The sequence below is a fragment of the Primulina tabacum genome, chromosome 6 (genome assembly GCF_025594145.1).
Source record: "Primulina tabacum isolate GXHZ01 chromosome 6, ASM2559414v2, whole genome shotgun sequence".
NCBI lineage: Eukaryota > Viridiplantae > Streptophyta > Magnoliopsida > Lamiales > Gesneriaceae > Primulina > Primulina tabacum.
In genome coordinates this window covers 8,138,955-8,163,860 of record NC_134555.1, presented here as the reverse complement: position 1 = coordinate 8,163,860, position 24,906 = coordinate 8,138,955, and the positions used below count along the sequence as shown (strand labels likewise).

At 34.8% G+C, this 24,906-nt stretch overlaps 1 protein-coding gene across 1 annotated transcript; it reads right to left on the bottom strand.

The window, feature by feature from the left end:
• Window positions 1-17,773: 17,773 nt before the first annotated feature.
• LOC142549998 (uncharacterized) lies at window positions 17,774-21,088 on the bottom strand. Its single transcript, XM_075659242.1, has 4 exons — window positions 20,339-21,088; window positions 19,540-19,930; window positions 18,439-18,774; window positions 17,774-18,309 (listed from the first exon to the last, which is right to left on the bottom strand). Exons 1-4 carry the CDS (start codon window positions 21,086-21,088, stop codon window positions 17,774-17,776), a joined length of 2,013 nt encoding a protein of 670 aa, XP_075515357.1.
• Between the last annotated feature and the right edge of the window lie 3,818 nt (window positions 21,089-24,906).

Below are 24,906 nucleotides of genomic sequence, written 5' to 3'. Positions count from 1 at the left end.
AAGGGATTTATTGTTCTTTGTTAATAATTGATTTTGTTCTTACAGTGTAATCGTAGTAATAATTTAATATAATAAAGAACAAATGAAATCATGTCTCTAGATTCATTTTCTATCGAATTTTTTCATGTGAGTGCTTGAATTTGTTTTTTAATTCGGTAATCATTGAGATCCTTATTGAATTTTTTAAATAAAGTTTAACTACTTAATTAGGTACTTAATATAAATTTAATTATACACACTCTCTGAGAATGATATCCTTGCTTATTCATGTACTAAAACTTGATATCATATACTTGCAAGAATCAGAAGTTCCAACAAGTTTTTGGTGCCGTTGTCGGGAAGTGGATTTATTTGATTTATATTAATATTGTTATCAATTAGTCATAACTTCAATTTAGAATTATTTTAATGTATTAGTTTCAAAATTTCCATTGTGAGTTATGGTTTTATATGTTCTACAGTTTATTTGCAAAATCCAAATCCTCGATTCACTAGGTTTTGGTCCAGAGATTGAAAAGACCGTGAAAGCCTTGAGAAAATCTCGAAGAGAGGAAGTCAAGGCAATGACTGAAAATATAGAGAATAATGCGGATCCACAGTGTGCTATAGTACTTATCAGAGATCATTTTAGACCAATGAATCAGCACAAACTAATTTTGTATAGCTTGTGGAACAATGTCAACAATTTTGAGCTTAAGCCTGCACTGATCAACATGGTTCACCAGAACCAATTAGTGAGAGCAACAACAACAGATCCACATCTTTATTTAAGAACATTCTTGGAGATCACATAAACGGTAAAGGTTAATAATGTTTATGATGATATTATAAGATTGCAGTTGTCTCCATTCTCCCTAAGGGAACAAGGAAGAGTTTGGCTCCAATTATTGCCCTTGGAAAGGATAACTACATGGCAGGATCTGACAACATAATTCCTTGCAAAATATCCATCTGCAAAGTCTGCCTAGCTGAAAATCGAGATAAGAACCTTCAAGCATAATGAATTTGAACAGCTTTACGAAGCTTGGGAATGTTACAAAGAACATGTTAGAAGATGATCGAATCATGGTTTCGAAGATTAGGTGTAGATCGAGTTATTCTATAATGATTTAAATGGGCAAACTAGAACAACCATTGACGCAGCCGCGGGTGGCACAATTTTTGTTAAGTCTCATGACCAAGCCTATGAATTGCTTGAGAAGATGACCATCAACAGCTATCAGTGGCACTCCGAATGATCTGGAGAAAAGAGATATAATGGAGTCTATGTGGTGGATCCTATTACATCGCTCTTCGCCCAAATGTTTGCACTAACCACACAGATTGCAGCCATGAACAAAGGAGGCCAGTCTATTTCTGAAGTAGATACGATTGCCCTTGAAGAAGAGCCCAGTATGGAAGAAGCAAAATACATCAACAATAATAACCGTGGCTATGGAGGCTACCAAGGTAACCCTGTTTCTAATCAATATCATCCTACTTTGCGTAACCATGAAAATTTCTCTTATTCGAACGAAAAGAATGTGTTGAATCCTCTTTCAGGGTTTAATAATCAAAAGAGTGAGAGTGAGGGTGAGGGTGAGAAGTAGCGTGAGCGTGAGCCATATTTTGAAGACTTGATGGGTACATTTGTAGCATAATCAAGTAAAAGGATGGGAAAGACTGAATCTCGTATTGAAAACAATGAGACGTATGTGGGTAACATTGGTGCTACGGTGAAGTCCCCAGAAACGCAGATAGGTCAGCTTGCTAATGATTTTAAGGACCAAAATAAAGTTCAATTTCCTAGTAATACTGAGATGAATCCCAATGATCAATGCAAGACTATTATACCGAGAAGTGGCAAGGAAGTTGGAGTCAAAGAGGTGATGACTGAAGAAGGTGGTGAAGTGAAGGGGATGAAGTACTGGATGACCAGTTTGCAAAGTTACCTGAAATCTTCAATAAAATTCACATCTACATCCCATTTGCTGAAGATTTGGAGCAAATGCCTAAATATGCAAAATTCATGAAGGACGTGATGTCAAAGAAGAGAAGACTGCACGAGTATGAAACATTGAAACTGACAGAAGAGTGTAGTGCCATCTTCTAAAAGAAGCTGGCACAAAATTGAAAGATCCAAGGAGCTTTACTATTTTTTTTGTTATTTGTGGTTCTCAGGTAAATAGAGCTTTATGTGATTTAGGAGCAAGTATAAATTTAATGTCTCTTTATAGGACTTTGGAGCTTGGAGAAGTCAAGCCTACCACCATCACTCTACAACTAGTAGATAGGTCTCTGACGTATCCACGAGGAATGGTGGTGGATGTGTTAGTGAAGGTGGACAAATTTATCTCCATCCCTTATTTTGTTTATATTATATTAGACATGGAGGAAGATCGAGACACACCCTTGATATTTGGGAGACCATTTCTAGCCACTAGAAAAGCTTTGATTGTCATGCACAAAGGGGAGCTTACACTGGGAGTTGGTGGCAAATAAATGTTGTTCAACATCTACAACACCATCAGAGGAATTAACGATGTAACTACTTAAAATAGTATATTGATTCTTGTACCTCTCATGCTGGTGTAAGAAACTTGATAGAAGATTCTTTAAAATGATGCCGGGTTAGTTCAACAATATGTGTGGATGATGAAAATTGGGATCTCAGATATCAACTCCTAGCTCTTTATAATCTACCAAAAGAAAAAGGAGTCTCGAATAAATATATTTGTTAGAAGTTGAATCCAAAGAAGTACCACAATTTCTCCTGAATTAAGATAACTGCCAAGCCATTGATGGTATGCATTCTTAGATGAAAAATTGACACGTATGTTAATTATTTCCTCTGCTCTTACTCTGGATGGAAAAGATAACTTATTGCGAGTATTGAGAGAATTTAAATCTGAATTGGGATGGTCGATTGCTAACATTAAGGAGATAGTCCCACTATCTGAATGCATAAGATTTTGATGTAGGACTCTTATACTCCATACATTGATCATCAAAAGAGGTTGAACCCAGCCATGAAAGAGGTGGTGAGAGCTGATGTATTGAAACTACTAAATACTATTGTTATTTACGCTATAACAGTTAGTACTTGGGTCTCATCAGTCCAAGTAGTGACGAAAGAGGGGTATGACTTTTGTAAGAAATGAAAAGAGTTAACCTCTACTCATACTATGACTGACTGCCGTGTATGCATCAACTATAGGTAGATGAATGATGCTACACGAAAAGACCACTTTCCATTGCCATTTATTGATCAAATGCTTGATAGATTAGGTAATTATCATCATTATTGCTTTCTAAATAATTATTCAGGATGTAATCAAATTGTAAAAAGCGTCATAGGATCAAGAGAAGACCACCTTCACTTGTACATATGATACATTCGCTTTTAGGAGAATGCCGTTTGGACTGTGCAATGCACCTGCTATGTTTCAAAGGTGTATGACGGCTATATTTTCAGACATGGTGGAAGAGATCATGGAGGTTTTCATTGATGACTTTTCATTATTTGGCTCTTCCTTTTACAATTGTTTGCATAATCTTTCTCGTGTTTTGCAGAGATGTCAAAAAAATAACTTGGTTCTTAATTGGAAAAAATGTCATTTTTTGATCCAAGAGGAGATTGTCCTTGGTCATAAAATATCGTCATGGGGACTGAAAGTTGACTGGGCCAAAATAGTGATCGAAAAACTCCCATCATCCAAGAACATCAAGGGAATAAGGAATTTCCTGGGGCATGTCGTGTTCCATCGTAGACATATTAAAGAGTTTTCAAAAAATACTAGACCCTCATGAAATTTGTTAGAAAAGACTCCACATTCATTTTTTATGATGATTTTTTGCAGGTGTTTAACATGATCAAAGAAGCACATATTTCTGCACCTACACTGATCAAAGAAACATTTTCTCCAATAGTGAAGTTGGTTAATGTCCAGAACTTGTTGGCTGTAGCAACTGTTCATGGTTGGGTTTAAATACAGTTGGATGTGAACACTGCATTCTACATGTGACATGTTTGAAGAGGTCTATATGTCTCTCCCTCCGGGTTACGAGAAAAAAAGGTGCTACTTTACCCGTTAATGATGTGTGTAAGCTACATAAATCACTCTATGGGTTGAAACAAACATCATGCCAATGGCATACAAAGTTCTCTTCCACCCTGTTACGCATTGGTATTGTACAATCGAATGCAAACAACTCCTTATTCATTAGCAATCGTGGTGATGTGTTTATTGCAATGTTGGTGTATATGGACGATGTAGACATTGCACAAATAACAAAGACGAGGTTGTGGATTTAAAGATCTCCCTTGACACTCAATTTACTCTCAAGGATCTTGGTGATTTGAAATATTTCTTTGGGATTGAAGTAGCAAAGTCCTGATATGGTATTTATATTTGTGAAATACATTATGCTCTTCAGATTCTTACTGAAACAAGCTTACTTGGTTGTAAATACTGAACGACACCCATGGATGTTAACTTGAAATTAAGATAGGATAGTGGGGAATCCCTTCAACCCTTCTCCGCACCATAAATTGATGGGAAAGCTTCTTTATCTCACGGTAACAAAACCGGACATATTCAGTTAATAAATTGAGTCAATGTGTTTATGCCCCGCGAAACACTCATCTACAAGCTGTCTATTCAGTTATTTGATACATTAAAGGGATGGTTCGACAAGTCTTGTTTTACAGTTCTTGGAAGTTAAAAAAGCAAAATACAGTGTCCAAGTCATCAGCAAAGTATTATTCTTGTTATCTTCCTTATTCAAGGGCCTGAGTATGAGTCTTGTTGTTCGAGTGCCGTTGTTCCACGACAACCAATATGCTATACACATCTCCTCTAATCCAGTTTTCCATGAAAGAAACAAGCAAGTTGAGATTAATTGTCATGTTGTGAGGGAGAGAATCCATACTGGTTTGATCAAAGTTCTTCATGTTGCTTCACATATGCAACTTGTTGATATATTAACCAAGTCACTCCTTCCGGGACTCTTTTTTTATTTGTTGGTCAAGATGGAGAATGAATATTGGGAATGCAAAATATTCATTCTCCATCTTGAGGGGCATATTAGAAGTGTCAACATGTAAAGCACACTTATGTTTAAGTCGCAATTTCCATTCCTCTGTCTCACTTGTATATCAAGTTCATTTTCTGTGTCATTTCATCTTTGATCTACATGTAAATTCTGGTTGATGAATCAATAGACCTTTCTTTGTTCAGTAAGTTTCTCTTCCTAACAATGCTTTTTTCAACCACATGGATTGAGTTATTTGACATTGCACGTGACATTTTTTTGCACGATCAAACGTTTTCAAGCAAAAATATAAATATTTGATAGTTTGAATGATTAATTTCATGTTTTGTGAATTTTCTGACAACATCGAAGAGAGAAATATTTGTGCAACATATTAGTCTGTGTATACTTATGGATAAAATTATGAATTTAGAAAGTAATTTAGCGATGTGAAATGATGATGTTGAGGGTGTGAATATCTTAATGAAGATGTATCAGATGGGGAGGAATAAATTTTTTTTGACAGTGAATCTGATATGGAAGAAGATGATAAGATGTTTGATTTATTTGTAGATCATGAAGAGGAATTTGTTGCTGTAGACAAAAGAAGAGGTGTTACAATGAATTAATTAATTGGTGAGGATTTATATGTTAGTTTTCAAGCTGGAGATGGTGATTTTGATTGTGCAGGTAGTAAAGATGAATTTGTTAGTAATAATGGATCTGATGATTAAAATACATTGAAATATCCAATGCATAATCCAAGGACTGATTGTAAAAATCCAGAATTATTCACTCGTGTATGTATCAAAGATACAGAATGATAATTCATGGCATTACAATATCGGAATTTTGTCATTGGTATCACAATATAAATACACCGAATTGAAGAACTAAAATCAAACAATTATCATCTGAATATATTTTAGCCCGCCTTTCACCTTGGAAATCATGCCACTTCGCAATTTTTTTGGTATTAAGTTTTTGTTTTATTCGAGCAATATGTACATATATACAATTGGCAAAATCTTGTGTGAGACGGCCTCACAGGTCGTATTTTGTGAGACGGATCTCTTATTTGGGTGATCCATGAAAAAGTACTACTTTTTATGCTAAGAGTGTTACTTTTTATTGTGAATATCGGTGGGATTGACCCGTCTCACAAGTAAAGATTCGCGAGACCGTCTCACAAAAGACCTACTCATACCATATTTGAAGTATAGATTTTTTTTGAGCTAAAGTTGGTTTATTAATTGGTATACTAAACAATAGGCGATCACGCTAAAGATCTTTTGACCAAGTGGTAACGGTGAACCCCCAAAACCCATGAGATTTTGGGCACAAATATCTCACTTGTGAGGGTAAACTAGGTCTCCCACCTTCATCGTATCGAAAAATTAGTAGGCGATCACATGTACTGGGAAAGTTTTGTAGTTATAGTCACATATGGAAACAAGATAGACAATCCATCCACTACAAGCATCGTGATATATAACTCTTTTTGTATATTGATCTTATTTGTATCATGTTTTATTTGTAGGAATCGAAAGTAAATCGATTACTCTGATAGCCTTGAAACAAAATATTTTTAAAATTATGCTAATCATGATTGGATCCTAGTTTGATGAAACATTTCACTATAAAATCTAGCTAATTTCTGTCATGCAAAAATCTTCTGGCAATAATTATATATATGTTTTTAGTTTTTCAATTCTAGATTATTGCAAGAAGTATATCTATATTCTATATAAATATATGAATGTGAATTGTGAATTTACATAAATATCATTACCTTCATTTAATAATAATCATTAATACATGTTTTTTTTTCATATATTCTTTTAATAATAATCATTAATACATTTTTATTTTTTTCCATATATTCTTTTAATAATAATCATTAATACATTTTTATTTTTAAATTTAAAATTTACCTTTTCCATATATTCTTTTAATAATATTCTATATCTATATCTCTATTATCCTTACCTTCATTTAATAATAATGATTAATACATGTTTTCTTTTTCATATATTCTTTTAATAATAATCATTAATACATTTTATTTTTAAATTTAAAATTTACATAAATTAATACATGTTTTCTTTTTCATATATTCTTTTAATAATAATCTATATCTATATAAATATATGAATGTGAATTGTGAATCTAAATATATCTACAATTCACATTCGAGATCAAATTCACAGAAAATCACTATCATAATGTTATAAATTGTTAGTATTACGAACATTAAGGTAATAATGAGAAGACGAATAGAGATGAGTGTGATTAAATAAAATTAAATTATTAATAAATATTAAGGTCATATAACACATTTTTTTTCCCATTTAGAATGTAGATATATTTAGATTACTTATGTATCAACAAAAATACGTGATTGATAGAAAATATTTGTATGTAAGTGATTTCATTGCAAACATTTAAGTTATTTAATCAATTTTCAATATATGATGCTAAATACATATTACTAAATAATATATTATCTATTAATCTATTAAATATATGACTTTCATTTGTGAGCTTACTATTATATTATTTTTTTTGTTTTACAATTTGTCATGTTAATGGTGTTATTTAAGTCATTTTTTATCTTAGTTTAATAAGATCATTAATAGTGTATTTAACTCAATCAAACTAATTATTATTTTAATTTACTTTTAAATTTAATTTTAATTACTTAAATTTATACATTGCCGTCAAATAATAATAGGAAGACAAAGAGTGATGAGTCGGATTGAATAAAAATAAATTATTAATAAATATTTAGTCAATTTTTTTATTAATGATGCTAAATAAATATTACTAAATAATATGCTCCATTTGACCATTTTGTATTCTTGCAATGAGAGGATTTGTTTACCCTAGCGTTAACATGTATGATTGTTATACGTCATTTGTATTGATCATGTAATTGTGTTTGGATTGTTTATGTGATTTGTTTGTTTGCACAAAGAAAAGAGAGAACAAAATCAAATATCCAACAAAAATGGTTATTTTTCAATTTTTTATTATTGAGATATTTTGTTAATTTTTAAATACATAATGCATGTTTTCTGTTTGCTTAGATTACTTGGTTTGAAGTGACTTAGAAAATATTAAAAAAATTGAAATATTTCTTCGTTTTTACCTTATATATCAGAATATCAAAAGATAATATTTTTTATTTATTGGGGCAATTGCAATTAGAGGAGTTTTTTTACCCTAGCGTTAACATGTTTGATTGTTATATGTCATTTGTATTGATCATGTAATTGTGTTTGGATTGTTTATGTGATTTGTTTGTTTGCACAAATAAAAGAGAAAACAAAATCAAATATCCAACAAAAATGGTTATTTTTCAATTTTTTATTGTTGAGATATTTTGTTAATTTTTAAACACATAATACATGTTTTTTGTTTGCTTAGATTACCTGGTTTGAAGTGACTTAGAAAATATTAAAAAAATTGAAATATTTCTTGTTTTTACCTTATGTCTCAAAATATCAAGAGATAATATTTTTTATTTATTGGGGCAAATGTATTTCTAAACTTCTGTCTATAAATCAATATTTAAAATTTTTACGACATTATTATATTCTCTAATCAATTTGTTTTACTTAGATTGATAGAAGGCATTTTAGTTTGAGTTTTTATGTATTTGCTTATATTATTTTTGTAATATTATTTATTATGAAAATAATAGGTGAACTACAAAATTTGGTAGGTCTAAGAGTCCTCTGATGAATGACAAATATGGATAAATTATTAAAATATATAATATCCAGTAGATTTTTGGCATGCGATTTTGTTCTAATTCAATGATTATGCATGATTCTAAATTTTTATTATATCACAAGTTAACACATGTCTAATATTTTTCTATGGTTTAAGAAAAATTGTGTGACTTCCTCTAATATTATCTCGATATATTTCGATGTGACAACAAGATTGTTTTTGCCTCTTTTTTTAATCAAAGTGTCTAACCAGCTAATTCATAACATATATGATGGTAGCATAGAAAACCCCTCGTCAAATAAATTCACTTAGCCAAATATTGAAATTCAAATAAAATTCTACAATATTTCATCAAATTAATTTTGACTATCATAAAATGCTCATGAAATCTAAATGGTTATATTATTAGATGAGAATCATGAGATATTGAATGAGACAAATACTTTGACATATATTTGAATGATATCTCATATGCATATCTTAATTACATTATTCGTATCTCTTCTCAAGATTTTTAAAATACAATAATTAATTTTATATATCGTTCTACAAGATATAAAATATTATAAAACAAAATATAAACTCGATAGAAGAAAATTTGTTTAGTTTCAATGAATAATATAATATTATGTTCTAAACGCAACAAATGAGATTGAAACTATATCATCCTCATGACATGATGCACGCAATCATTATTTCAAAGCTTCCAAAAAATGACGATCAAGATGACTTTCTTCAATTGCGTCAAATTAAATGAGGACACAATTCTAAGATATAGTCATTTGAATAGATTTCAAGTATTTTTCTCACAGTGATTGAGAAATAGTTGTTAAAAATTTATTAACTTTATAGCTATATGTTGATAATATTGATACTAAATATATAAAAATGATATCACAAATATCACAATATTTGAAGAAGGTGCAACATCATTCATTGGTTATGTTGTTGAAGAATATATATGTTATACATATTTTTAGTCACAAGTGAAAACTTATCACGAGAAAAAACATTTTTTCTTAAGAGTTATAGTTGATGATTGTCAAAAGCGGAAAAATCATTTAACAATAAAAAAATAGTCGGGAAAATAAGATTATCAGATAAAAACAATGTAGAAAACAGAAAAAATGGCGTGATAAAGAAGCAAACTACGAGCATGTCAGATCCCCGATAAAGATTGTAAATAACATAATAGATGTTAAAGACGATCAGATACTTGCTGAACATACCAAAATAGTTATATGCATATTATATAACAAACTACGACAAAGAGTTGTTGAGTTGTCAAAATCAACCAAGAAGCATATTGAAAAGTGTGTCAAGTGGATAAGATAATTTATCTGATTCATATACCGTCTATGGTCATGATTTTTTATTTTTTATTGCTTAGTTTGTTTCAGTTTATAAATGTTATTAACCATGTTTTAATTCATTTAAATATTATCAAAATTTCGTACATATATTTTCAACCGTTTAGATTTTGCACGTACATTTTTCTAGTATATATATAAATATAAATATATATATTATAAAATATAAATAACAATAAATGTGTATCATAATCCATTGATTGATCTAGCATTGTAGTTATGGATCTTCCAAGACAACAGAGAATCGACTGCCTTATTCTTGGCTCAGATGGGAGAATAAGAGAGATCTGGAATTTGTATACCATACATATTATGTATTATTCTGTGTGCTTCGGGGGTCATAATCTTATTAGTCTTCGACCCATCATATAAGGCTTAATTGGACTAGTTTCTACCCATAAGGTGAATCATATCAATTTATTTAATAATTTTGAAACTCATAATTAATTATATCACCTTATTGTGTCATTTATTAGATAGTTTGTTCATATACAATTAATTAAATTATATGAATCCACAAAATAGTTCCAACAAGTTGTTCTTTTCAAATGAAAAAATTATTGCTTCGTGTGGGGAAGTCAAAATATGGTCAAAATTCGAAATCCCCAAAATTCTAATTATATTTTTGTTCAAATCCTAGCTCTAGTTTTGAAATTAATCGCTCATAAGGAACGAACTACGGAAATTGTTTGTGCTCACTGGACCACCACGTCAGAACAATCACTATGAGCCATTGTACGCCGAGAACCATCGAGATTCCATCGGTAAATTGCGATTTGTTTTTTATCCGTGACATACTCGTCCATTTAGTATTGATATATCTATTTGCGCAATTTAATTATTTAAAAATTAATTTTAATAGCTAGAAGGAAAATTGGAATTTTCCCAAATATACCAATTGGCATGCAAAGACAGTTGCCTAAGGAGCCGGTTGTTAACTGATACATCATCTGGAAACCGGCAATAAGGTTGATGTGAACGTTGTAGGTGTTCTAAAAGATTTATTTAGGAACTAGTTTTTTCCTTCTATTTTTTAGTATTTGAATTTGAAAAATACTATTGTTGCATCGTTATTTTAGATGGAATTGGATTTTAGTTTCATGTTTTGACAAAATTTATTTTTTCCCTTTATGCATATGGCAATGAAACTTTTCATTTTTTCCCGAAATTCAAATTTGATTGGTATTGGGTCCTTTATTGATAAACTTTATAAATTAAACATCAATATATTAAAAGACATCAAAATATGCATGCATGTTTATATCCACATATTTGAGAGAGAACACTGTTGATCTACATATATCATATATTCAATGGGAGTGTCATACATATACGAGTTATATATGTTTGGATATTGTGTACATCATTTGAATGTTGAGCAGATATTTAAGAAACCTAATATTAGATTATTAATGGACTCCAAATAAAGTTGCGGAGTTTTATCATCGGAAATGATCATTGGTCTAAGAAACCATTGATGATTAATTGTGATGATAAAGCCGTTATATCAGTTATATTATATTTAAAAAACAACTAAAGCTTGTCAAAGTCAAAATATATTGACACATAGTTTCTAATTAGAAGGAAATAATTCAGAGGGGTTGTGTGTCAACTAAGCATGTTTACGGATATGCATGTCCAGTGAGAGCTTGTATTCAGCTTGAGCATTGACTTACTTGAAATGATTTAAGTTTATGTACATACTAAGGTTTATTTGTATTACTTTGAAATAAAGTTATGACTTTCGTTGTGGTTTAAAATCTGATTGAAAGTTTATTATTGAACTCTTCTAAGTCATTAGGAGGATCAGTTGTAAATACAAGTTATATTCTTGGATCACATTTATGTATTTCCATGCTACACATTCATACTTGAACTATGTTATTGATTATACTGATATTGTTATCACTGATGGGTCTAGTGATTTAAAATATAGCGATTACCACTTTGGTTCAATATTGGTATAATCACTACAAGAAATTTCAGAATCAACAACACACATACGACAACGGTCTTTTAACAACGGTTTTAGTTAAAACCGTTGTCGTAGATCATTTTTTAAACAAAAGACAACGGTTTTTATAAAACCGTTGACCGTTGTCTTTTAGGGGTTAAAGACAACGGTTTTTAGGGTCAATGACAACGGTTCTATAAAACCGTTGTCTTTGAACGTTTATGACAACGATTTCATGAACCATTGTCTATTAACGTGTTTTTTTGACAATCGACAACGGTTTTTCTAAAACCGTTGTCGATTAGCATGAGTTTAGAATAAAACACAACGCTACAACCGTCGCTATTTTTAGCGACAGTTATCGCTAAATCGTCGCTAATTTCAAATTAGCGACAGTTTCATTTCAACCGTCGCTAACGTTAGCAACAGAATCAAGTAAAACCATCGCTAATTTGAAATTAGCTACGGTTTAGTTATAATCGTCGCTAATATCAAAAGTTCGATCTCGCCTAAAATTCCATCCATTTTCTTCCACCACTCTCTATAAATACCTGCAAATTCGCTCCATTTTCTTCCACTTCACTTCACAACACTTAAAGTTTTTCTCACTTACACGATTTTACAACTTCACAACACTTAAAATTTTTATCTTTTACACGATTTTAGCACTTCACATCTCTTACACGATTTTACCATTTCAAAACAATTAAAATTTTTATCTCTTACACGATTTTATCACTTCACGACACTTAAATTTTTTTATCTTTTACACGGTTGTACCAATTCACAACACAGATTTATTAAATTAATAAATTTTTTTATTTTACCTAAAATATTAGCGATGGACTTAGCGACGGTTTTCGCTAAGTAGCGACGGTTTTGCACATGAATGTCGTCGCTACATTGAGCGACGATTATTAATAAACCTTCGCTACGTTTAGCGACAGTGTAATAAACAGTCGCTAATTAGCGACGGTTTATATATGCATTCCGTCGCAAATATCATTGAAAACCGTCGCAAATATCATTGAATAACACATTATATATATAGTACATATATTTTAGATCTCTATCATTCTCCCATCTTATGCAAGAATAAGGTGGTCGGTTCTCTGTTTCCTTGGAAGCCTTGGAAGATCCGTAAAAATGCTAGATCAATCAATAGATTCTGATACACATTTACTGTTATTTATATTTTTTGATAATTTGACATGAATTTTTGGCATGTTGTGATCTATGGATTCAATCACACGATTCATAGATTTATTCAAACTCCAACATAACTATCTTTACTTAATTATCCTTCACAAAGTTTTCCCACGAACACAACATGCATTGTGAGCAACATTACCAATACTTTTGTCTTCTTCAACCGTTCTAGTGTTGTTATAATTAGTAAAAATTAATATACGATGAGAATTAAAGTTTAACAATGTGAAAGCTGGCCTTAATCCGGCGAAGATAATGTAAGATATAATTTGATAATTCCAATGTAATTTGTACTATAAATTAACTGGATTCAATTCAACTTAATTCAGACCCTACAATACAATCTTAAACAGTCTAAAATATTTAGTATACAAAAAGAAAAAAAGAATTGCATGCGATGGCCAAGTCAAGTTCAATTAAGTGGATTCTCGTGTTGAGTCTTGTTCTTGTTATTCTATCAATGGTGGAGTCTGCACAATTTGGTAGTAAGTATTCTTTTAATAATTTCTTATTAAAAAATACAGATCTTAAATATTCATAAATCCTATTTATTTTCATCACAATTCGAGCCATTTTGTTTTCCGATATATTATTCAATAATCCTGTCATTTGGTTAATTATGTTATAAAAAATTTGCAATATAAATTATTGATAATATGTTGCATATTCATATTATCTAATTTGATTTCAATGTCAATAGGAATTATTAAATTTCTTTTATGTGAGTTTTATTTTATTTGGTCAGTATTACTTTCATCTCATTAATTTTTTAATTGAATTGTAATATTCAATTCGGTATTGACATATTGATATTATATTTTTTTAATGGTTTTTCATTTGTTTTTTTTAAAAAAAATAAATTGAATCCATGAGTGATCGGTCGATGAAACGAAAATGTGCAATCAACTAATGTCTTATTTTTCGCATCAAACAGTGCCTAATATGCTCATTTATAAGTCGACATATCACACATATTTGAACACTCATTTAAATATATATTTAAGCATCGATATTTTAAAATTTTCTATATCGATTAATTTGTTCTCTCTTTTCTTGTTTTGGAATGCAGTTGGCTTTGGAAACACAGTCCCAGCTCTGAGCTGCATATCGGTCCATGGAGCAGCGAGTGGTGACACTTGCGATAGCGTGGCTAAAGGGTTCGGTTTGTCGTCGCAAGACTTCGGAAACTTTAATCCCAATCTCAACTGCGACGCAATATTCGTCGGCCAGTGGCTCTGCATCGAGGCTTCTGCCTAAATATTCATAGTCGAAATCTTTTCCCGATCCACACTACGCATCGATTCGTATGCTATATTAATATATATTATACTTATATATAATAAAGGACATGGTTAAATCCAATAAATGAATAAATATTCTAAGTATTGTATTTGAGACAATTTCTAATGATATAATTGTAACGAGTTTTTTATTTTTTTTTTCATATATAATTTAAATAAAATATTTGTCTCGGGATTTTTAGTGATTTATTATAACTTCATATAACCCCAATTGAGTTTAATAATTGGAAAAAAAATCTCACCCTAATTGGCAATATCCACGAGTATATTACAATTTCTTGTGAAAATTTTGGTGAAAAGAAAAATATTTATATATTCAAAAGGCCTTAGTAAATTTTTTTTTTTGTAACAAAATATGATATATTGCTATGTAAAATATTTATAATATTATTAATTTGTTTCGATTTTGTTGTCCCATTCCATACCTTCTCACTGAACCAAGTATAAGAAATATATTTAAGCAATACTGTTGAAGGGTTTGTTAAATAAATTAATCTATTGATTGAGGAAATCTTAAAAATAATGGAAAAGTATAATTTTATTCGATCGAAAAATTGTCTTCAGATCAAAAGTATGCTCGTTTTTATAGAACGATCTCATAATAAAAATCGGGAAATATTTTCAAAAACTATAATTATCATAATTCAAAATGTTGTCTTAAGTAATAAGAAAATCAAATCATAATCGAATTTCGGATTTATTGACAAAATAAAGACTTCCAAAAATTGTAAAAGCGAAATTGAAAGTTTACATGTAGGGATGACAGTTTTCTCTGAAATCCGAGGGTGTGTTGGAAGTTTTTTTACTCGATTAAATAAATGTAGGGATGATAATTTTCTAGTGCATTCATACAATTGTGCGACTCTTGAGCTTCGAACAAAGTGTAATTTTATTTCTTTATTTAAAAAAATGTAACTTTGTTTCAATAATCACTAAATAGTAGTATTAAGTTTGGCGTTTGCTTTATTTTTTTTTTTTTTAAAAAAAGGTTTGGTGTTTGTGTTATTTTTTTGGTTCAATTGTGAAAGTTTACTTGGTTTCAAAACAATTTTATTTTTCATTGGGAAATAGTAAGATAATCAAGGAATAGAATGGTTAAAAAATTTAATGGAGAAAATATTTTCAAATAACTTTGTTCCTTTGTTTTCCCCCAAAAAAATGGGATTATATACATATTGAAGCAAATTTAAGCTTCAAATAGTTTATATATAAACGGTATCTATATAGACACGTTAAAATATAAAATTAAAATTAAATTATCTATATGTATAGTTTTGTTATGATATTTATCAACCTTGCTCACATCTATGTCTACTATTAAGGTGACAGTCACCTATTGAATATACAATTTTGATATACTTAATCATATTTAATGTGTGAGTGATACCTTATTGGTTGATACGTAGATGAGCACAAAGGTCGACATAATAACAAAATTATATATATATATATATATATATAAAATTTTGTAATAAACAATTCAATTATCTTATTTCCATTCTCTATATTCTCTTTATCTAGATTTCTATTAAATTTATAATAAGTTATCAGCATGAGTATTCTTTAAGGTAAATTCATAAATAATTATATTCTTTGTATGCTCTCGAAGAACCCCAATATTTAGATTTATATTGATGCTCTTGAAATGACACAAAATTTAATTTTATGTTAATACTTCTAGTTTTATATTAATGCTCTTGAAGTAGCACAATATTGATATTTAATATTGATGCTGTCACGCCCCGAAACTCGGGAATGACACCGGCGTTGTTTAACAATCACACAATCGCAACAACAAGCCTCTTGTAGCACAGTATAAACCGAACCAGTTTATATATCATAATCTCAAATTAAATAACCACTGTCTTTACAATTCCCAAAATAAATAAGACGACAGAGTTTTAATGCGGAAACATAAATCTAATTAATAACAACGTAAACATAATCGATTTCCTTGAGCATTCACCATCCCCAAAACTGCTCGGATTCTTCCTCCTCAATCTGTTCTTCGGGCTTATCTGGGGAGGGTTGTAAGGGGGTGAGTATTTGGGAATACTCAGCAAGTGGGGGAAAATCGAGCACAATAAAGACAACATGCATAAATTTCGAATCATAAATCATGAGTTCATACGTACTTCATAACACATGCATAAACTTTGACCCAGCACTGCGACTCATCTACTTTCTACGGTTTACTGACGTCAGTCCCTAATTTTTACTCCTCTAAGGGGGCGAGGCCGTATAGCGGTTATGTCCCCCACCGCGTAAGGGTACGTCGTGGTTGGGATTTCCTCCCGTATACAGTCGACTCCTCACAGTGCTTTTGAAATCGTATGACAATTACACGAAAAGAGTAGAAAGGAGATTGTACTCGACTATTTATTTTTCTTGTAAGAATCGAAAACATGCATACCCGAATCTGAAATTTTAAAGTTTAAAAATAAGCCCACTTACCGTATATAATGATGCTAAAACGTGGTGCACAACTTCGGGGATTGGGTCGCTCCTCGTTCTTCGGTCGGACGGCGCTTCGGCTTCGATTTTTAGGCTAATGTTGGGACGATATTCGGGCAGAGTTTCGGCTAGGGGATGCTGAAATTTTCGAGATTCCAGCAAGGGGAATTTTCGATTTTTAGGGTGTGAATAATGGTAGAGGTGATGGGGTATTTATAGGTGAGGGAGAGGGGGTTAATTAAGGCACAAAATCATGCTCAAGATTGACATAAATCTCACATTATTTGACTCAAATTTCCTTGCCATTGTTGCTGATTTATCTTCCAATTTCGTGAGATTTAAATCCTAGTTTCCCCACCTTAATATTTTCTAATTTGAGGAGATTTTCGAGAATAGACAATATTTATGCCTTAGTCTCCTAGGTCTAGTATATTTCCTTCCCATCTTTGTAATATAATCCCCTAAATTTCGAAAATTATATGCAAGGTGTAGATATCATTGACTTGCTATAAAATATTCAATCTATAAAACTTCCCAATACAAAGATTTACAATATACTTTTCCATCTAAATCCAAGAAGTCAATATTCTACTTTCCTTGAAATTAATGATTTATAATGCTTAAGAAAAAAAAAAATCCGATTTTCACATCCTTCCTTTCTTATGAGAAGTTTCGTCCTCGAAACTTGAGTTGACTTGGTCTCCAAACAGGTAGGGATATTCCTTTCGCATCTTCTATTCCATTTCCCAAGTTGCTTCTCGCTCTGTGTGGTTGGACCACTGTACCTTGACGTAGGGGATGATGCGTCGTCTGAGGAATTGTTCCTTGGTGTCCACGATTCTAATGGGGACTTCTTCGTATTTCAGTCCTTCTCCCAAGTTCCCTTCGATCAAGAGCGGTTCTACTTCTAATACGTGACTTGGGTCTGGGATGTGCCTTCTTAGTTGGGACACATGGAACACGTTGTGTATCCTTGACATGCTTGGTGGGAGCGCCAGTCTGCATGCTAATGTGCCCACTCTCTCCAAGATTTCAAAGGGTCCAACATATCGAGGGTTTAGTTTCCCGGCCTTACTGAATCGGACAACTCCTCTCATAGGCGAGACTTTCACATAAGCTTTCTCGCCCACGTTGAACTCTACCGGCCTTCTTCTAAGATCTGCCCAACTTTTCTGTTGATCTTGAGCTGCCTTGAGTTTCTCTCGGACAATTTTAACTTTGTCCACAGTCATCTGCACTAGCTCGGGTCCCACTAAGGCTTTCTCTCCGACTTCGTCCCAATAAAGTGGTGATCGACATTTTCTTCCATAAAGGGCTTCGTATGGAGCCATTCCGATGCTACTGTGATAGCTGTTGTTATAAGCAAACTCAATTAAGGGTAGATGAGTGCTCCAGTTACCACTGAATTCAAGGGCGCACGCTCGCAGCTTATCTTCTAAGGTCTGTATGGTTCTCTCCGTTTGCCCATCAGTTTGGGGATGATAAGCAGTACTGAGGGTCACTTTCGTTCCCATGGCCTCTTGAAAGCTCTTCCAAAAGCGCGAGACGAACCTCGGGTCTCTACCAGATAGGATGCTCACTGGAACTCCACGCAACCTCACAATGTTGTCCATGTACAGTGAAGCCAATTTGTCGAGATTGTAATTCATGCGGACGGGTAGGAAGTGTGCAGTTTTTGTGAGTCTATCCACGATCACCCATATACCGTCATGGCTTTGCCTAGACTTTGGCAATCCTACCACAAAATCCATGGAAATATGCTCCCACTTCCATTCGGGAATTTCCAAAGGTTGCAGTAATCCTCCAGGTCGCTGGTGTTCTGCTTTGACCTGCTGGCATACCTGACATCTGGAGACGAATTCCGCTACGTCCCTCTTCATGCCATTCCACCAGAAACTATTCTTGAGGTCCCTGTACATTTTCGTACTGCCTGGATGGACTGCGAATTTTGACTTGTGCGCCTCTGCCATTATCTCTTGGCGAAGGTTGTTGCTGTCGGGCACACACAACCTTCCTTTCATTCACAAAATTCCCTTGTCATCAACCTGATGATCCTGAGTCTTCCCTTCTCTGACCTGCTCCTTAAGTTTAGTCAGTACCGGGTCTCGATCCTGGTTTAACTTGACGGTCTCCTGCAGATATGGCTGGGCCGAGAGGGACGCTAGAGTTACCTTGCCACGGCCCTTCCGACTTAGCACATCAGCCACCTTGTTTGCTTTACCCGGATGGTAACTTATGGTCAAGTCATAATCTTTCAGAAGTTCGATCCATCGCCTTTGCCTCATATTAAGTTCCTTTTGGGTGAACAAGTACTTGAGGCTCTGATGATCTGTGAAGATTTCACATTTAGCACCATAGAGGTAGTGCCTCCAAATCTTTAAGGCGAAGGCAACCGCTGCTAGTTCCAGATCATGCGTAGGGTAGTTCTGTTCATGCGGTTTCAACTGCCTTGATGCGTAGGCGATCACTCTTCCCTCTTGCATCAGTACGCATCCTAGACCGTCCTTAGAGGCGTCACTGTAAATAGTGAAATCTTTATTTTCTGCGGGCAGGATCAATACTGGCGTGGATGCGAGTTTCTCTTTCGGTGACTGGAAACTCTTCTCACAATCGTCATTCCAGATGAATTTAGAATTCTTCTGTGTGAGTCTCGTCAGTGGCACGGCTATCGAGGAGAACCCTTCGACGAACTTCCGGCAGTAACCTGCCAATCCAAGAAAGCTTCTGATATCGGTGGCGTTCTTCGGTCTCGGCCACTCAGTAATCGCCTCTACCTTCCTTGGGTCCACTGACACTCCTTCTCTCGAAATCACGTGTCCCAGAAATGACACACTCCTTAGCCAGAATTCACACTTGCTGAACTTAGCATATAGCTTATTCTCTCTTAAGGTCTGCAGAGCAAGGTGAAGGTGCTCTTCATGCCTCGTCTCGTCAGGAGAATAGACGAGGATATCGTCGATGAATACCACTATGAACTGATCCAAGAATGGCTTGAATACTCTGTTCATCAGGTCCATGAATGCTGCCGGTGCATTGGTCAGACCAAAAGGCATCACTATGAATTCGTAATGCCCATACCTGGTTCGAAAGGCTGTCTTGGGGATATCTTCAGCCCTGACCTTCAACTGGTGATAACCTGTCCTCAGATCCAGTTTAGAAAAGATGCCGGCTCCTTTAAGCTGATCGAACAGATCGTCTATCCGAGGTAGAGGGTACCTGTTCTTGATTGTGATCTTGTTCAATTCTCTGTAGTCGATGCATAATCTCATACTACCGTCTTTTTTCTTTACGAAGAGTACTGGAGCTCCCCACGGGGACACACTCTGTTGAATCTGCCTTTTATCTATCAATTCTTGGAGTTGTTCTTTTAATTCCTTGAGTTCGGCTGGTGCCATTCTGTAGGGTGCTTTAGAGATTGGTGCAGCACCGGGAACCAAGTTGATTTCGAACTCAATCTCACGGTCCAGGACCGTCCCTGAGAACACTTCAAGAAAAACATCTGGGAACTCTCTCACTATCGGGATGTCTTCCAGTTTCATTTCGACTTCTTCTTTTCCTTCCCTGACCATCGCTAGGTAGATGTCCTCCCCGGATTTCATGGCTTTCCAGGTTTGAGATGCGGAAAGTAGCAACTTCCGTTCCCTGGATTTACCATGAAACACGACTTCCTTCTGCTCTGCGGTTAGGAGTTTAACTCTCTTCCCTTTACAATCTACTATTGCACTGTTTCTTGCTAACCAATCCATTCCTAAGATTACGTCGAAATTGACCATGATCAACTGTATCAAATCGGCGCTAAAAGTCTGATCACTAATACTGAATTTACAATATCTGTAAATCTCGTTCGTTTCAACGGCTCTATTAGTAGGTGTCGCTATTCGGAAAGGTGCAGTTAGTTTATCAGGCTTACTTCCTAACTTCTTAGCAAACCTCTTAAACATAAAGGAATGTGTAGCACCATAGTCAAATAATGCGTAGGCAGGTACTGATTTAATTAGAATGGTACCTGACACGACTTCAGTTGCGTCGTCAGCCTCTTCCTGAGTCATGGCAAAGATCCTAGCATTGGGTTTGTCCTCCTTTGGTTTACTAGGGCCTGCTCCCGTATTTGGCCCAGTTCCTCTGTTTGGCCCTGCTGGTCGGTTGGCAGCGGTAGGACATTCTGCAATTCGGTGCCCCGCTTTCCCACATCCAAAGCATACACCGCTGGCCCTTCAGCATTTCCCGGAGTGCTTGAAGCCACATGTTGAGCATGGCTTGATTCCTTGATTGTTATTGGCGGGGAATTTCCCTGAGGGAGGTCCACCCGACTGATTGGGCCTCTTGAACATTGGTCTGCCCTGAGAAGGCGGGTTGACAGGGGGTCGCTTGTTCCTGTTTTCCCCTTCTCTTCGACGAATATCAGCTTCGGCTCGGATAGCCGCACCCATCAAATCTGAAAAGTTGGCAGGTTGGTAGACCGCTAGAGCTGATTGGATCCTGCTGTTCAACCCCTTCTTAAAGCGGTGCAATTTCAGAATTTCATCCGCCATAATCGCTGGAGCATATGATCCAAGGGCATTGAACTGAGAGGTATATTCCACTACTGACATATCTGGGGCCTGGCTGAGATTTTCAAACTCACTTAGCTTCTGCAGTCTGACTTCCGCCGGGTAGTACTGTTTCAGAAAGGTTTCTCGGAAGATTCGCCATGTGATTGGTCCCGCAGCGGTCATGGCTGGCGAGACTGCTTCCCACCATTTAGCTGCCTTGTCTTCCAGGAAGGGCACTATCACGTCCACTTTTAGTGCATCCGGGACTTCCAACAGTCTCAGCTGAGTTTCCACGCTTTTGAGCCAGCTCTGGCTAATTTCGGGGTCGGCAGCGCCACTGAAAGTTGGGCACCTGTTCTTGCGCAGTGATTCATAATGAAACTTGACCCCATGCTGTGGTGGAGGTGGGGGCTGCTGATTAGCATTGGGGTTCACTAACCCCTGAAGTGTCGTCGCCACGATCGTGGCTATAGCCATTAGGTCCGCTTGATTGAGATTGAACTGAGGTGGAGGCCCGTTGCCTTCCTCATTAGTGTTGTTGTTAGCATAACGGGGGTTGCGGTTTTGTCTTGGTGGTCTACCGGCCATTTCCTACAAGTTAAACGCTTATAAGAATTTGTTGTATATATAACAAGATTAAATAGATAAGTTATGCTGGAACAACTGAAGTTAATAAGTAAGCATAACTTGAATATACATGAACAACTGAGATTAATAAATAATCATAATTTTATTAATTTTTTGAATGTAAAGAAACAACCAAATGAACAAAGCGTGCTGAATGGAAATAAATCATACTGACTGAAATAAAATAGCAACAATGGAAAGATAAACTCCTAGTAATAGGGAAAGGTAACTAAGAACTCTAATCATCTATTTCTCCATCTCCTATGGCAGCTATAGGCTCGTCGATCTCTATCTGCTCCTCTTCTTCCGGCTCCTCCTCTTGCAGTAGCTCCACCATGTGGGTGAGCTGGGCATTCTCTGCATTAAGCTGGGCATTCTCTGCATTAAGCTGGGCCACCTGTGTCTTCCACCCCTGAACATCTGCCTCTGCCTCGTCCAACAGATCTATGGTACTCTGGTGGCGTAGTTCGTACCCCTTCTTATTCTCCTTGATCTTGTTCTTCAGCGCTTCACCCTGTTGAGTCAGCTGGTGGTTCACTTTGGTAATGCAGCTTATAGCCTCACTTAGATTTTCGAGTCTCTTTTTGCTCCTGTCATTCAGCTGTTTTTCTTCCTCCAATTCTTTGAGATAGCGCTCCACATCCTCTCGCAACTTTCCATTTTGATATTTGCACTGTTCTATGACATCTCTGAGGTCCATGTTATCACTCCTAACTAGCTCACCTTGATAGATAGACCGATTAAGGCGGACCTGAATCTCTTCTTTCTCAGCGGTTAAGGTTTCGACCTCACTCCTCCTCTCACTCAATTGGGCTCTAAGTCGTCGAATCTGACGGGACTGATAGTGAAGGGCAAGCTCTTTCAGACGAAGGGCAGCTTGGGCACGGGTGTGGGGCCGCATAGGGGTAGATGGAGCCATTTCCTGAAATCAAAAAAATGGAAATGCTCATAATCCGAAATAGACAGTATATAAGAAGTGGGAATATGCAATATATATGAAATTTTCGAAATTTAAATAAATATATTTTTTTCAAAAAATGGAAAGTTTGGAATTTGACATATGGGTTCGAAGAATATATGTTGAGAGGATTCCGGGACAATTGACGGAATCGAATTCGGAATTTCCTACGAGAAGTTATAGGGTCTACGAATATTTCCTAAAACGGCAAAAACGACGTTTCGGAGGCCTAAACGAAGGATTTTCGCGATTTCAGCCTGGTGCTCACGACTTTAGGGTGGTGAGCCTTGCTCGTTGGGCCGTTTCGGAGATGGTAGCATCGGCCTCGAGTTAAAATTCCACCGAAAATTTTTAGGGTTTTTTTTTTTTTTGAAAATCGATTTTTTTTCCACTCGGATTACGAACCTGACGGCTCTGATACCACTTAAATGTCACGCCCCGAAACTCGGGAATGACACCAACGTTGTTTAACAATCACACAATCGCAACAACAAGCCTCTTGTAGCACAGTATAAACCGAACCAGTTTATATATCATAATCTCAAATTAAATAACCATTGTCTTTACAATTCCCAAAATAAATAAGACGACAGAGTTTTAATGCGGAAACGTAAATCTAATTAATAATAACGTAAACATAATCGATTTCCTTGAGCATTCACCATCCCCAAAACTGCTCGGATTCTTCCTCCTCAATCTGTTCTTCGGGCTTATCTGGGGAGGGTTGTAAGGGGGTGAGTATTTGGGAATACTCAGCAAGTGGGGGAAAATCGAGCACAATAAAGACAACATGCATAAATTTCGAATCATAAATCATGAGTTCATACGTACTTCATAACACATGCATAAACTTTGACCCAGCACTGCGACTCATCTACTTTCTATGGTTTACTGACGTCAGTCCCTAATTTTTACTCCTCTAAGGGGGCGAGGCCGTCTAGCGGTTATGTCCCTCACCGCGTAAGGGTACGTCGTGGTTGGGATTCCCTCCCCTATACAGTCGAATCCTCACAGTGCTTTTGAAATCGTATGACAATTACACGAAAAGAGTAGAAAGGAGATTGTACTCGACTATTTATTTTTCTTGTAAAAATCGAAAACATGCATACCCGAATCCGAAATTTTAAAGTTTAAAAATAAGCCCACTTACCGTATATTATGATGCTAAAACGTGGTGCACAACTTCGGGGATTGGGTCGCTCCTCGTTCTTCGGTCGGACGGCGCTTCGGTTTCGATTTTTAGGCTAATGTTGGGACGATATTCGGGCAGAGTTTCGGCTAGAGGATGCTGAAATTTTCGAGATTCCAGCAAGGGGAATTTTTGATTTTTAGGGTGTGAATAATGGTAGATGTGATGGGGTATTTATAGGTGAGGGAGAGGGGGTTAATTAAGGCACAAAATCATGCTCAAGATTGGCATAAATCTCACATTATTTGACTCAAATTTCCTTGCCATTGTTGCTGATTTATCTTTCAATTTCGTGAGATTTAAATCCTAGTTTCCCCACCTTAATATTTTCTAATTTGAGGAGATTTTCGAGAATAGACAATATTTATGCCTTAGTCTCCTAGGTCTAGTATATTTCCTTCCCATCTTTGTAATATAATCCCCTAAATTTCGAAAATTATATGCAAGGTGTAGATATCATTGACTTGCTATAAAATATTCAATTTATAAAACTTCCCAATACAAAGATTTACAATATACTTTTCTATCTAATCCCAAGAAGTCAATATTCTACTTTCCTTG

Coding starts and splice junctions, on each gene's coding strand:
- LOC142549998 (XM_075659242.1), bottom strand. CDS start 21,088: ATGACTCAGGAAGAGGCTGACGACGCAACTGAAGTCGTGTCAGGTACC. Junction 18,775..19,539: donor CAGTGACGCCTCTAAGGACG/GTCTAGGATGCG, acceptor ATTTTGTGGTAG/GATTGCCAAAGTCTAGGCAA. Junction 18,310..18,438: donor GTGCGCCCTTGAATTCAGTG/GTAACTGGAGCA, acceptor ATTGGGACGAAG/TCGGAGAGAAAGCCTTAGTG.